Source organism: Watersipora subatra, chromosome 8 (assembly GCF_963576615.1).
Source record: "Watersipora subatra chromosome 8, tzWatSuba1.1, whole genome shotgun sequence".
Taxonomy (NCBI): Eukaryota; Metazoa; Bryozoa; class Gymnolaemata; order Cheilostomatida; family Watersiporidae; genus Watersipora; species Watersipora subatra.
This window is the reverse complement of record NC_088715.1, coordinates 21,588,485-21,604,381: the sequence shown is the minus strand read 5'-3', so window position 1 is coordinate 21,604,381 and position 15,897 is coordinate 21,588,485. Positions and strand designations below refer to the sequence as shown.

Below are 15,897 nucleotides of genomic sequence, written 5' to 3'. Positions count from 1 at the left end.
GTTTGCAAGATTTTAGTCAAATGTATGCAACAGTTTTGACCAGTTTTCTGTTTAATTTAGTATATACTTTTCATATATAATTCTATTATACATGGTATTAGCATCCGACTCATTTTCTATGCATAGATCATTTATTTTCTAAATCACAAATAATTTTGTGGGCAAGCATACTGTAGTTAAGGTTTATAATTTCCTGTTGGTCTATATCAACGAATAACACATATAAATATAACACAAATCAAGACATATTGAGTGTTGGGACCTACTAGCGCAATAGCTAAAGCTAATCTAGGCTCGAGGCCAATCCAACCACTTTTCGAACAAATCGATGTAAGTTGCAAGATTTTAGTCAAATGTATACAACAGTTTTGACCAGTTTTCTGCTTTTGGTGATGTAAACAACTATTGTGATCTCTTATTAGCTATTCAATAAGTTTTAAAGCTGAAGTTCAGGAGGCTGGTAAGGCGAGCAATGCCAATGATACCCTTAAATCCAGTGGAAACATCAGTTGATTAGAAATGCAAATTATATAGAGCCCACATTGAGTTGTCTGCCTATTGTTGAAACACGACAATAGCCATCTACAACAAAAATCTATAGCCTATAAATCTGTAGACCTTGAGCTAGCTTGAATTTGATATATAGGTTGAATGAGTATGTAGATCTTTATCTCGACTTTGATATATACATGTATGTTGATAAAGATTGGAGATGGATAAAAGCACCCTCAAGCTCATTGAGATTAAATGCAGAATGTTGCTAGGTTACCGTAAAAGATGTGTGACCTTGTAGCATGTTTCAAGATGGCGATCAAATTGTAACGCTGATAGATGACCTTGGCCATTTCATTGGTAGTATAATTCAGTGCAATGTACTCATTCAAACGCATTTATATATGCAACATTACTAGGAGGTGTAGAATGGCTGCACAATGAATGGCAAAGGGCCGCATGAGGCCCACGGGCTGCATCTTTCCTGCCCCTGAGTAAAACATAGAAGAGCATAGACAATCGTGTAAACATCGTTTTATATAAAGTCTCACTTTGGGTGGCGGCGTACAATCAGAAAATTTACATACACTTGCATTGAGCTGAACTTTTTACACTTTTTGAAGCTTACAACAAGTGCTAAAATAAATATTGGCTGGAGGACTTTTGTATTAGTTTAAAATAAGAAAGAAGTTTAAATTTTAATAATATTTGAAGAATTAATTATTATTCAAACACCGGATTTTACCAATTACTTGGTATACAATTTTGGAGTTTTTCTGAACATTTAGGAAAAGAAGATTTCTAATAGATAGGAATCCCTAACAAAGTAAAAATTAGAGAAGTAAAATTGTGATGGTTAAGTAACCGTTGCTACTTTTTGAAGTAAGTTTTTGGAAGGTGATAGTAAGTGTCTCAGTAAAATGTTATTATTTTGAGGCATGGCATTTCCACATCCAGATCTAACCAGCTATGAAGTCATTGTCTAAACCCTAATAATCTTAAACTCAGGCCTGCCCCTGTTCTTGAAGAATAAATAAGCTTTGATTGAATCGCTAGTAATGTTTTAACATTTGTTTTCATTCTTTCTTCGCCCCTTCTCAGTGCCACCAACAATTAATGTTGGTGGCACTCAGACCTGCCAACCCAAGAGTAGGGCAATGCGTGAGATTTGGTTTTTGGGCAATTGATGTATCGATGATAGTATATACAAAATTGTGGAAATTGGGGCAAAAATCTCACGCATTTTCATTTTTTCTTTGGGGTGATTGCGTGAGTCTCACGCCCAATGCGTGAGAGTTGGCAGGTATGGTGGCACTGAGAAGGTGAAACTGTCATTTCGCTTTATTACTTATTAGTGGAAAGGCTTTTCGTAAATTTTACGTAAATTTACTACGCGGGCGTGTTGCGATGGTTATGAATGAATAAATTTATTTGGAGTTACCCTCCCTTGCATAGTGCATTTATTGAAACAGCAGTGGAATGCGTTGTTGGCATTGGCAACGATAGAGCGATTGAAAATAGAGCTCTTAGTTTTATACTCAACGCGTTCGCGCATGATTGAGCGATGAATCAACAAGTAGTTTAGCGACTGACTGCAGAGTAGGCTTAATTGCGTAGATCTATTACATATGAGTCTCGGCCTAACTTCCGCGTAGCGCTTAGCTAACTCGTCGCTTTATTATTGAATAATTTAACTCAACTTCAAAGAGCGTGATCCTGTAAGTCATTTTATTTGTTTGACTGTTAATTGTGCATATGATACACATACTGTTTCTATCACTATTAACCTTTTACCTGTGTTCATCACCACGGATCAATCTTTGCTATAGCATTGGCTGTGTCTGTCCTGCCGAATCAAACGATTGAGATTAGAATAAAATATGGCTTTGTCCAAGAACCAGATTCATAACAATTAGCTTATTAGCTGACATTCAGAGCGTTGCATTAATTGACCACATCTTGTTATTTTAGAATAATTATGAGAATACATATTCTCAGTGTGTTGTCGATACATCTAACGAGCTCTAACTGTCAGCAATGATATACAGCTGGGGAGGGGGCTGTATATCATTGCTGTCAGGGTACTAGTCGACACTAAACAAAATTTTTGGTTTCTACATGTCACCGCAATCAATCAATAACTCATTATTTTCATTTAAAGTGATTACCATGGGCTAGCCGGGTCACGCACTCAAGAATTTTCGCCACGCACATACAAAACAAAAACAACAGGGTAGACACACTTTTCGCGGTCTTCCGCACGAATATTCAAAAATGCTAACAGATGTCAATTCTATCGGCCAAACACAACCTACTAATGGATGAGCAACCTATTAATGTATCTGAATACCTCATATAAAATAAGCCAACCATGTTACATAATGGTTAATACCCACTTTTCTCTGGAAATATGCCTGCCCGCGGTTTTTGGCCAAGAATAACTAGGGTTCTTTAAACACCAAAATGTTTCTCACGGGTTCCGGAGGTAGCCCGTACTGTAAATTAAGTTCGGGTGTCCATATAAAGACCCGGCCTCAAATGAAGGCTACAAAATAAGCTAATCACAACACAGTTCAACAACCATACAATACCCAGATGCTCGTCTGCTTGAATTTACCGCAAACTCTGTTTTGGCCGCAGTTGAATTTGATTGGCTTAAAATAGTTTATTTTTCAGTACGAGAGCAATGGACCCACCCGATAATGCCAATAACGGGCTACCTCCGGAACCCGTGAGAAATATTTTGGTGTATAATGAACCCTGGTTATTATTGGCCAAAAACCGCGGGTAGGCATATTTCCAGAGAAAAAGTGGGTATTAACCATTATGTAACATGGTTGGCTTATTTTATATGAAGTATTCAGGTACATTAATGGGTTGCTCATCCATTAGTAGGTTGTGTTTGGCTGATAGAATTGACATCTGTTAGTATTTTTGAATATTCGTGCGGAAGACCGGGAAAAGTGTGTCTACCCTGTTGTTTTTGTTTTGTATATGCGTGGCGAAAATCTTGCGTGACCCGGCTAGCCCGTGGTGATTACTTTCGCTCATCTACTAGTTACTGACGGGTGTCAGAGTTGGAAACGGTGAACGTTAGAGTAGGCCGCAAATAGCGTAACAAAAAAGCAGCACCCACGCTAAGATAGGAATCGCAAGAATTGCAACGCTAAAATAAGAGTGTGAAAACTACAAGGCTAAGAATGCATCGAATTATGGACGGTTAGGCGACAGCCAATTGGGCGACAGACACTTAGGGGACACTTTCGGTTCAAAAAGCGACAACTTCAGACGGAAGGGCGACACAGCGGACAAACAGGCGACAATTCTGGACATTGAGGTGACAATTCTGAGGGCAGGATTAATTCAAACTATCAAGTCCTCTTATGTTGTTGTGAATTAGTAGTGAACACTAACAAGACACCAACTTTATTGATGCCCAGATCAGAAATCTTGCATTAGTATATTTTTCACCCATTGCTCCTCCTTATTTTCTTGGCATCTATTACCTGCTTATATCCTCATTAATCTGATTACATTATTTTTTTACACACATATTCTGTGTGTAAAAGAATAATGTTAGCTGATATGTTAATATCAACTAATATTATGAATAATGTTAATTATGAATGAATAATGTTAATGAATATTAGTCTTTAATAGCCCAACTATTCTTTTGTTCATCCTTTTCCACAAATTTAACAAGTTTGTCAACACTACTCGCTCAGAAGTCCTTTAGATAGCCACTATTTTTTTTCCACTTACTTCCTTGAATGCTTGGGAAAACTGGCAAGTTGCTTATCAGTGTGGCACAAGTCTGAGATTCCTTACCGCCTAATATATGACATCATAGAGGTACCAACTTTTTTAACCCCTTTGAAGCGATGCGTTCTTGAGTCACTAGTATACCGCTGTTGATGAGTCATTATACTATTGCTGGCTCATGTATCATGTATTAGGACCCTCAGTAGTAGCTCTCTAACTAGTTTATATTCTTGTTCTAATTGCAGTATTAAAATAAATACATACATCTGAGTTTAGCTTGATACGTTTTAATAAATTTGCTTTTTGGTATATTTATACAAATAGTAAAGCTGATTTTTATCATATATAACTTTCAAAAATACGTATATCAATAGTTTGCAGCATTAATTTTTTTACAATAACTTTATTTTGACCGATACTATGTAGATAAACTCACCTAGCAATAGAACTTCTCTTTCCTATCTGGAATCACGAGATCAGGTTCACGGTTACAAATTGGCAACTGAATATTACTTTCTACTAATTCTAAAACTTACATGAAAAAATAATTTGAATTACAGGAGTATAATTGTACACAGTGACTCGCAGGTACTCAAATGCACTGGAACTTCCAATTATACACAAAAATAATAGCAGTAAATTTCCTACACCACTATTTAATAAATTGTCATTAAAGTTCAAGCCGATGGTTTTCTATGTAATATCTTCCCGTCGTTTCTGAAGTCTGTCCTTTGTTAAAATAGCCAGGTATAAAAAAGATTCATAGTGCGTGTTAAAATGCAAAATATGGTATATGATGTGGCACATGGCAGCATTAACCTGCAGCTGAGTATATATCACAAAGGTCTTTGAGGTGTTGATCACTCCTCATTGTCTCAAACTACAATTTGTGTGTGCCATCGGGATCTGTGGCAAGGATGATTCAGTAAAATATCTCAAGGGACTCTAAGGGTAATATGGCATCAGGACCGGTTGATTTCTATGCTTTGGAACGGATCATTTCTCCATAAGCTTCCTGTGATGCTGTTTAGTCTTCTTGCGACAAGCTGCAGAAGTTAGTAAAATATGGATATATCTTAGACACCTATGTCAGAAAAAGCCTTCATTCTTCATACTCAAATAAAATTTCAGCAAACATAGATTAGTGTGAACCGCAAGTTGGCCTGTTGAGTCTGCGTTATAATGACATTGGATTATTATCGTATAATTGTAAAGAAACAAGGATAAGGAAATAATTATTTCCACAAGTAAATGAGAAATCACAATAATAGGGAATTGTCTTTTCATCTCACACAAAGAGCAAACTCTTCTCCCAGCTACGCTGATTTTCGACGATCGAAACCATAAAACTATTTCTTCTCGAGGTAAGATAACTCTAAGTTTTAACAATCAGAGACAAGATTGTCGACAATTCAGCCGAGAACGTGACTTTTTGAACTGTTTTGAACAAACATGCTGATATTAAAACAAGTTTTGGTGTTTTAATTGAATAAGCTAGATGTATTTTTATAAAAGGAAGCCTTAGGCTAATATTTTGTTAATTGTCTGGGCTAGCATAATCAGAGAAATCCCACCAATGGCGTTTAAAAATACATGTTACTATTTCGATTTATAAAAAAAGTCTGTAAAAAGAAAACAATAACACTGTCAAGGTTACGTTTCAAAAATATATGTAAGCATTGCACATGACGACAGAATCTCATAGTTTGTCAGTACATGTACATTACCTTGCCTTCAACCAAACAGCAAACCAATTTGTCGCCTTTCAGTCTGGAATTGTCGCCGGCTTGTCTGCCGTGTCGCCTTTCCATCTGAAATTGTCGCCTTTCGAACCAAAAATGTCGCCTAAGTGTCTGTCGCCCTATTGACTGTCGCCCAAAAGTCCAGTTACCGAATGCATCAGTGTTGGAAGCACTGACAGGCCAGCATGAGAGTCAATGTGAGAATCAGTGGAGATCGGAATGTAGGTCAGTTTGAGAAACTACAGAGATAGAAGGACGAAGCATTATATATGACAGCTAGGAATGCTTAGGAAGGCCATAACTAATAGGGCTAATTATACAAGCACTTTGTGTTTTTTTCTTTGGCTAGTTTGTATTGACAGAATTGCTGTTATTTTTTGATCTTCTAAAGGGCATAAAGTTTACAGACACTTGAGAACAAACCACTGGCGCATTATTGTTGTTTATCAGATAATTGTCTACAAGCAGTACTAGGCCTCGCAATTTCAATACTACTTTTTGTGAACTTTGGTACTTGGGCTCATCATTGCAATACTGCGTTACTGTCAAAACAAGTTGCAAAGAGAACTATAAGAGTGCCCATCTCCATTGATTGAGTTGTTATTTCAATTTGGCCTTATAGCAGCAGTTTTATTTTTGTGGGGCAGAAGTGCCACTTTGTCTGCGGTCAAAATTTGTCTTGGGAGAAACTGAACTCAAGATCCAGAGGCTAACCATTAAACATAGAACCACAGAACGATTGTATTATCACACTCAGAGGAAATACACAAAAAAACGATACATTTTTCATTAATATTTAAGTGTTATCAACAAATATTATTATTACTGCTAATAGATCTGTTTTGAAAAACAAGAAAATATGTTAATTATTATTACTTAAATATTTAAAATTTCTCCCTTGACAGAGTGAAGGTTTTACCGAGATAACAAGCATAACTTTCACCGTTTGAAACGGTGAAAGTTAGAGTCTGCCACAAACAGCGCAACAAAAAAGCAGCCACCACGCTAAGATTGTCATCGCAAGAATTGCAACGCTAAAATAAGAGAGTGAAAACTGCAAGGCTAGGAATGCATCAGTGTTGGAAGCACTGACAGGCCAGCTTGAGAGTCAACGTAAGAGTCAGTGGAGATCGGAATGTGTGAGAAACTACAGAGATAAAAGAACAAGCATTAGATATGACAGCTAGGATTGCATCATTGATTGAAGCGCTGACAGGTCAGCTTCAAAAACTACGGGGCTAGGATTGCATCAGTGTTAGAGGCATTGGAGCGTTACGAAGACAGCATAATAGTAGCATTGAAGCATTGCCACTCTGCTGCCACAAACAGCGTAGTAAATGATGTACTGATGAAAATATCAAGCATATTAGCCATTTCACCATTACGACTGATGAGAGACATTAACAAGCATGATAGATGTACTCCTAATTATGATTATCACCATTACGTATGATGGAATGAGTCACCATCTACGAATCAATTATAATTGTCACCACTACATACGAAGGAGAACAACACATCACAATAACTACCCAATATTATTTTGCAGAGTGACAACAAGCACAAGCAGGAATAAATATGCATTGAAAGGCCATAACTAATAGGGCTAATTATACATGTGTTTTGTGATTTTTGCTTTGGGTAGTTAGTAAGGACAAAATTGTTACTTTTTGATCTTCTTGAGGAAATAGAGTTTACAGACACTTGAAAACAAACCACTGGCGCATTCTTGTTGTTTATCAGATAATTGCCTACAAGCGGTAGTAGGCCTCGCAATCTCAATACTACTTGTTGTGAACTTTGATATTTGGGTACATCATTGCAATAGCGCGTTACTGTCAAAACAAATTGCAAGAAGAACTATAGGAGTGCCCATCTCCATTGATTGAGTTGTTATTTTAATATTGCCTTATAGCAGCACATTTTTGTGGGGCAGAAGTGCCAATTTTTCTGCGGTCAAAATTAGTCTTCGGAGAAATTGAACTCAAGGTCCAGAGGCTAACCATTACACATAGAACCACAGAACGATTGTATTGTCACACTAGGGGAAATACACACAAAAAATACATTTATCATTATTATTTAAATATTATCAACAATTATTATTATTATTACTGCTAATAGATCTGTTTTGAAAAACAAGAAAATATATTAATTATAATAAACTTAAACCATAACTGTCACGAACAACTTTTATTGTATTTACTAGGTGAATCAGACACGCTGATTCTGATTTTGTACTCAAAATAAAGATTAGTCCACTAACTTTCAGAGTAATGAAGGCTTTTTTACAGCGTTTTAATATCGGTCTTGAAAACAACACGATCGGCATAACAAGCTCCGCCCATAAATATGTGACGTAACCTAGCTTTTTAGTAACAGAAGTTACGTAGGGATGTTTAGACCGATTTAGAATAATAGATATGGGTGTTTTAAAATCCATTAATATCTAAATTCAGCTTTAAAAATAATATCAATCTTTTCTGAAAGGTAGATGAGCTATTTAACATTGCATATTTAAAAAAGCGCGATAACAACGCTAGCTTATGATAAAACCGCGCTTTTTGAGCTCATTTTCCTCGGCGTCCAGCCCATTTAAACGTCATGCAACAAGCTACGAGCAATTTTAAATAGTTTAAATACCTTTCATGAAAATCTGAAATTATTTTACAGGCTGGATTTAGATAATAATGGGTTTTAAGACACCTATCTCTATTATTCTAAATCGGACTAAACATTCCTAACTTCCGTTCCTGAAAAAGCTAGGTTTCGTCACATATTTATGGGCGGAGCTTGTAATGCCGATTGTGCTGTTTTCGAAACGGATATTGAAATGCTTTAAAAAAGCCTAAATGACTTTGAAGGTTAGCGGACTAATCTTTATTTTGAGTACAAAATCGGAATTAGCGTGTCTGATTTATCTAGGAACAACGATAAAAGTTGTTCGTGACAGTTATGGTTTGAATATTTAAAATTTCTTCCTTGACACTGGCAAAGGAAATTTAATTAAAAGCTAGGCACTCATTCTGCTACCTATTCAAGATAAACAACATGAATTAACTGCTGTTGAATGAAGATTCATTGTTCCAGTCACTCATTTCAAAAGTAGCTGTCATTGATTCTACTACCCTATGTTGATGTGATTCATGAGTTGCCTGTTTTGATTACCAGGGGGTCACTTAAAATTATATTACATGACAAAACTAATTTCATATGCTATTTGATGATGTGTGAAGTTCACCTTGTATGTGATCGATGAAGTGGGAAAGATTGCAGGTATTTTAAGGATTAACACTTACTAAAGTACTCCATGACTTGGATTTGTAAATAGTTTAACAAAAACACGTTGATAGGAGCGATATACGATTTTCATTTTATGAAATTGAGATTTACAATTGCTTTCCACCCTTCTGTGCTGCGGAATAGAGCTGTTGCTACACTAAGGATGTGTGTGTAACATGAGCTTGTAATACAGTAAAGTTGCTTATATGAAATTATAGACATACAAGCTAAATTTATATAATAAAATACAAGGTTCGTAGCATTACCTACAAATTCAAAGACCCTAATTTATGTAATTTGAGTTTTTAAACTTAAAAAAAAAATACTAGATGGTCTTTTAGAAGAACTTTTGAAGAACGTCGAAAATCGGGTTAGATGCTTGTTTCTCCTTGTTTATCCATCTCAAATTTCTCTTTTGATACATCTCTTATGTTCAGAAAATCTATTTCCATTTTTGCTTTTTATTTCCACTGCTTACTTCCTCCAAAGTAAGTGGCTCCCATTATATATCACCTCAAACTCGAAGCTCATAAATACTTCCACTGTTTACTATGATCCAACGAATTGTTTACCAAAGTTTTGATCATTTTTCTCTACTTGTGTGCCCATTTCAAATCATCATCTCCGTTTAATTTAATTGAAGTGCATGTGGTTAAGGTTTTTATTATGCATTGCATGAGCTCATAGTCTCATTTCTCATAGACTAATTTCCAATGCATATTAAGAGAATGGTTTTAGACATTTTTGTGTTTTATCTGTAGATAAAAATGGCTGACACTTCAGCAGATGTTGAATGTGAGTTCTGTTGCTGTAAAAGTGACACCATCATCAACCCAAAGGTGCTGCCATGTAACCATATACACTGTATAACCTGTTTGAACACCTACTATGAATGCAAACACCTGCTGATGTGTGGACACAGCGGATGTGGGTTAGTAATGGTTTATAGTATTTCAAACTAGTTTAGCACTACGAGAAGATAAATAAGATAAACTGATGCTGTGACACTATCAACTTCAGCTCGCTCTAAATTTTTTCATTAATGATTTTCATCTACTCTGTGTGGCTACAAAAGGGTACTTGCGACTCTTCAGAGTCCTTTTTTGGGCACCTAACCATTTTTCGAAAAATTTTGTTTTTTGCATTAATTAGGCTGCACCGTAGTAGTTAATCATTGCGTCGGTAAGTATTCTTTGACAGTGAATAGGCACGCGCGACAAATGCATCGACAAAAGCTTTCGTCAGAGCTTTCAAGAGATATTTAAAGGCTGACTTGCAACAAAATTTACATTACAGTTATTTGGTATCGAAAGATTCACCATGTCTTACTCTGTTGTGTTGTAATTGCCAAATATGTGGAAATGTGATTAAAAGCTTTTATAAGTTCAAAAACGAAAAGCCGCCATAGATTGGAATCTCTTTATTTCGATGACGTAACCACGAAATTTGGTTATCGTCTTGTCACGTAAGCTCTCACGTGAATTGAAAGGCCAATACAAAGCTCAATATATAAATCTTATCGTAGTACAGTTCACCCTCGAGATACGATGTTAATTTGTTCCAGGGTTGGCATCGTATGTTGAAAAATTCGTATATCGGGGTATAGAGACCATTGTAATTGTACAATGCAAATATCCCCTGGTAAAAATCGTCAATTTTTTTTACAAAAATGTGTACATATCAACAATTAGCAACAAAATAGTATGTTAACTTTAGTAATTATAGTTACCTACAATAACTGTGTTGTATTTAGTGTATTTTAATGGTTATGATCTGCAATAAAATGCAAAATTATAATGTGTTTACCAAATGCAGTATGTACGGTAAGGAGATTTTACATTCAAAAGGCACGCATAACATAAACTTTGAAATCACTTCAAGTAAGTTTAGCTTGCTAAACCTACACTTAAAACTAAGTTTTAGTATGTATTTTGAACTATTTTACTGAATTTCAACTCTTTATCACAAAAGTTTATCCTTCAGCAGTTCCTATCTTCACTTCCACTATAAAATTTAGCGTGTCTGGCTGAAACCTTTTTCAACCTTAACAATTAGGCCGAGCGATGCAGCTATAGAAAGCGGCCCCTCGCACACTTGACCATTTAATGGCTACCAAAAAAAAAAATTTTATTTGCTATACAGGGCGTACATACCTTTGGAGTAACGTGGCTTCAGCAGAAACATGTAGAGAGTAAAGCAGAGAGGAGGCAAAAGCGTATCAATGCTAATTATGTTGCTGTACACTTGAAAATAAATTTAATACGTAATGAATTGGAATTTTTTTAGCAGGCTAAAAGAAGTTGTCCATTCCTGTCCAATTTTTCTACTGGTTTGAAAGAAAAGGTTGATGGTGCAATGCAGAAAATTGCTAGCTAACGCTTGTAAAAGGATCCAGAGAAGATGGTACAGTAGTTTGTCTTGTATGAAATGTGCACAAGAACCATTGTAACCGAACATACAAAGTTTGGACGAATTTATACCCTAGAGGACAGGGCTTTAGCAAGTTTCAGAAAGTAATGTGGATGCGTCAACTATCTTGAGTAGCTTGTTATATATGAGTTACATACATACGATGAATTGTATTTACGTAGTAGAGAACAGGCCGGACTGCAAAGACATGCTTGAACAAGAAAGTAAAACATAAAATCAAAATGAAATAAATTAAACATAAAATGAAATGAATAAAACATGCCACAAAAATATAAATAATGATATACATTCCACACGCATTGGTTTTATGTACCAGTCCACATCAGTAAATTAAACACTTGAAATATTTCTGCCAATGTAGGTTTTTCTGTATCTTCTAGTTCCTCGGCCTTCGCCCATACTAAAGGGTTGCTCCTCTTTAATGCTGATCGTGTGCATGGCCTTCCAACTGTTTCAAATCGTCATTCGTAAGCTCCTCCTTGTGCTTGCTTTAATAATAACTGCAAATTCTGATTAGTTACAACCATATTCCTTGACAATATTAACAATACGGGCGCTTTCTTCTTATTTATTTATAACTTCCAACTTTGTTGACATGGAAATCATTTTTTCTTTGTTTTTTAATGTTTGTATCGGTCTCAGATTCTATAGCTAACGAATTAAATATGGATGCTGGTAGTTATATACGTATGCTGACTAAAAGTTTATAGTAAAAGAGAGTATAACGCTGAAAATGAATATTTGCTCTCGTTTGTGTATTTTGCACGAAATTTCCATGCAAAATGCTGTCCTGAGTGTAGTCAGTCATGGTATCTTTTCTAAACGTTCTGAAAATGTTTTCGGCAAACTGTATTTCGGTATCTTTGTTATTTCGACGTGCGTTATGAGCACACCGACCGCCAAATTTTAACTCCGCGAAACTTTTCTCAAAATCGTATCGTGAAATAAAATTTGTATAGCGAGGTGAAGATCTCACAATGTTCAACTTCGTAAAGTGAAAAAATCGTATTTCAGGGTAATCGTATTCCGAGGGTGCACTGTACTAGTTTATGACAAACACTTCGGGTTTTACCGAAGACCCCATATCAAATATAGTTGCTCGCTACTTTACAGTTTTGTTTCAGCCTGATCTAATCGGCAAGTCGTAATCTGATCACGTGACTCAATACTTCGCAAATAATTTGTGCATAACTTTTTGATTATCACAAGCGACCAACAGGCTCGTCATGATTATCAGACAATGATATGTACACCTTCGAGCTAAGTTAAAAAAATTAAACGAATTTTTACGGTAAGTTATAAGATATCACTGCTAAAAGTGACAGCATTACGATGATGATAAAACAAACGCGTAAGAACAATAGACATAGTTTTATTGAATGCGTGAAGTATATTTGTGAAAATATTTCAACGAATAAGGTTGCATGAAAGTGTAAACAGAAACCATCTCTCACAACTACATCACATTTGAACCGTTTTGGAAAGGGAATCCAAACTACGGCGGTCTTGTGTGGCTGCGATTTTCTCTTCGTTTTTGAGCTTTTAAGAGCTTGTAATCACCTTTCCACATATTTTGAACCTACAACACAACAGAGTAAGACATAGTGAATCTTTTCATATCAAATAACGGTAATGTGAATTTTGTTGCAAGTCAACCTTTAAATACTCGCATATCGCTTGAATATTCACAGAATATTTAAAAATCTCTTGAAAGCTTTGGCGGAGCTTTCAAAAGATATGTAAATATTTATAAGCACTAATATCTGAGCTTCTACCTTTATATCAGTGTATGCACAAATCATTCATTGGATTGGTTCCATGAATCTTGGATAAACCATTTACTGGATGGTTTATTCATTGCTTTATACAGCTTGTTAACAGAATTTGTTAACATTAATAACATTGTTAATGCATTCCATATTTGTAGATACGGAAAATAAATAATGGAAAGCTTTTTTGGTACTCCACTTTGCGGAAAAGCTTTCGACATACGAGTTTTCTCACAAATCAGTCGATCAAAAGAGTGACAATTAAAGAAACAATGGCATTTGTCACTATTTTTTCCACCGTGGGTGATTTCTTTGTAATGATGCGGCAGGCAGGTTACTCCTGGACTGCTTCAAAAAAATTTTCTCATCTGACGCACTCTATAGACTATTCCAAACTTGATCACTTATATTACCATGAAATAATTCACGGATATATATTCCAGGCTTCATTTAAAAAAAAACAACTTGCAAACTAGTTTTTTGTTGTTGCTTGTATGTATGTTAAATGTACTTCTAAGAGTTGTCCTACTTTTGAGTGCTAATCACCAATCAATTAAAAATGTAGGAGTTTTAACTAGGGGTAGTTGATAGGCTAGAACTTGCTACAGTTAAAGCATTGATGACCCTCACCATACAATTTTAATTCGTTTCAGTGTAGACATCCTATAGCGAAAATGTTGTATGGAGGGCTATAGAAACCCATAGTAATTATCTAATTTAAACAACCCCTAGCAAAAAACATCGACATTTCATGTAAGCGAAGTATACATTAAAAGTCGTTAACAACATAATCTGTTAATCATAGTAACTATAGTTACTTACAGTAATTTTAGTCTAGTCAGTGGTTATGATCTGAAATAAAATGTAACATTACATTGTGCTATGTGCAGTACGCATTGTGGGGAGTTCATACCCACTATACTAGCATCCATGTCGTGAAGTTTCAATTACTTCTTAGAGCGCACTAGTTTGCTTATATGAATATTTTGAATTGTTATCATAGTTCTGAAGAGATTAGTTCAAATTATAGTCTAACATTTGGTAGGTGAAATAAGGGGATACTTTATAATGATGGACTTGGCATGTCTATAGACCAAATAATATATCGAAGTATGTATTACATGTTTGATAATTCTGAATTACTAATGCTTTCCACAAGTGATCCTCTTTTTTTTCAAAATATATTATAACTTTGTGCTTTACTTTTGCAAATCGTTCCTTTAAGAAGTGACAAATGTCAGGGTTCAGTTGCTTTTATACAATTTGGGAAAAAAACAGTTCTTAGGTATAACTATGACTCCATGTTGCGACTGCACATCATCCTCTAGGTTGGATTACATCATTTAATGTAGTGTTGAAGATGACAGTGCTAACATTGGTTTTTGCAACAGTCAGGTGTTTGAAATGCCACCAGACAAGCTTCCGTCCTATGACTTGAAAACCGACAAGACCCTCTGCGATGCTTGTCTAAAAAAGAGCACTCGAAGACAGAAAGCTGTAAGCTATTGTACCTTCTGCTGTAAGAAGTTCTGCCCTGCTCATTTAGAGGTAATGTATGTTAGTGTTACTCTTGTAAATTTGGGTATTATTCGAAGGCTTGCGTAGTCAACAGTACGAGTTTCTGTCATGTTAGTCCTGTTATCGCTTGCCAACTCTATTTGAAAATCCATTTCTTCTTCACTTTTGGCATTTTTGGTTTTGTCAATACTCTTTCCTTCGTTACCTTATTTCACATTGTCAACATATTTGTATATCAACATTTTATCAGTACGGTCTCAGTGGTTTGAAAAGTTGTTTCCATCATCAACCAAATGGCTACCATCTGAGAGACCTGTCGACTAGGCTCATACTGTCTGGTAATCAGAAAGCTATGACTTTGTCAATATTATAGTATCATGATGAAATGCTGGAAGAACATCACAAGATAACAATACTAGAGTACCTTACACAACAACAAAAAGCTAAAGTCAGCACCTGCCCCAAGCATAAAGAGCTACAATATGTCCTTGGATGTGAAGTCTGCTATGTGCTCAGCTGCCTGAAGTGTGTTTCTGTCTTGCCAATCTGTGACACTGGTATGTAGGTTTATTGTGACTGTAAGTAACTATCCAAAAATAGCTAGATTTATTAGGAATATGACTTTTTATATATAACATATACATGTACTATATATATCTTATGATATGTAAGCTACATTGTATTTAATACATATTATATATTTTATCTTTAGATTGTATTTATATAAATACACTAGCTGTATATTTTATTACCCGGCGTTGCTCGGGTAATAAAAAAGTCATTGGACAGAAAATTTATTCGTATTTAACATATATAACAACATTTGCCATTCTAACTTTCAAACTACATATCATGAGAAAAGTTTTTGGTGTAATCTAAATTAATTAATATATTAATTAATT

The 15,897-nt window shown here is 35.4% G+C and overlaps 1 protein-coding gene across 2 annotated transcripts in view; it reads left to right on the top strand.

The window, feature by feature from the left end:
- Nucleotides 1–2,165: 2,165 nt before the first annotated feature.
- The window catches only part of LOC137401638 (uncharacterized), a 33,229-nt gene continuing 19,497 nt past the window's right edge, over nt 2,166–15,897 (top strand). For both annotated transcript variants that reach the window (XM_068088087.1, XM_068088086.1), the window contains exons 1-4: nt 2,166–2,210; nt 10,040–10,209; nt 14,869–15,025; nt 15,369–15,552. In XM_068088087.1, coding sequence (XP_067944188.1) covers nt 10,046–10,209; nt 14,869–15,025; nt 15,369–15,552 — 505 coding nt within the window. In that variant the 5' untranslated portion in view covers nt 2,166–2,210; nt 10,040–10,045. The remainder of the gene's footprint in view (nt 2,211–10,039; nt 10,210–14,868; nt 15,026–15,368; nt 15,553–15,897) is intronic.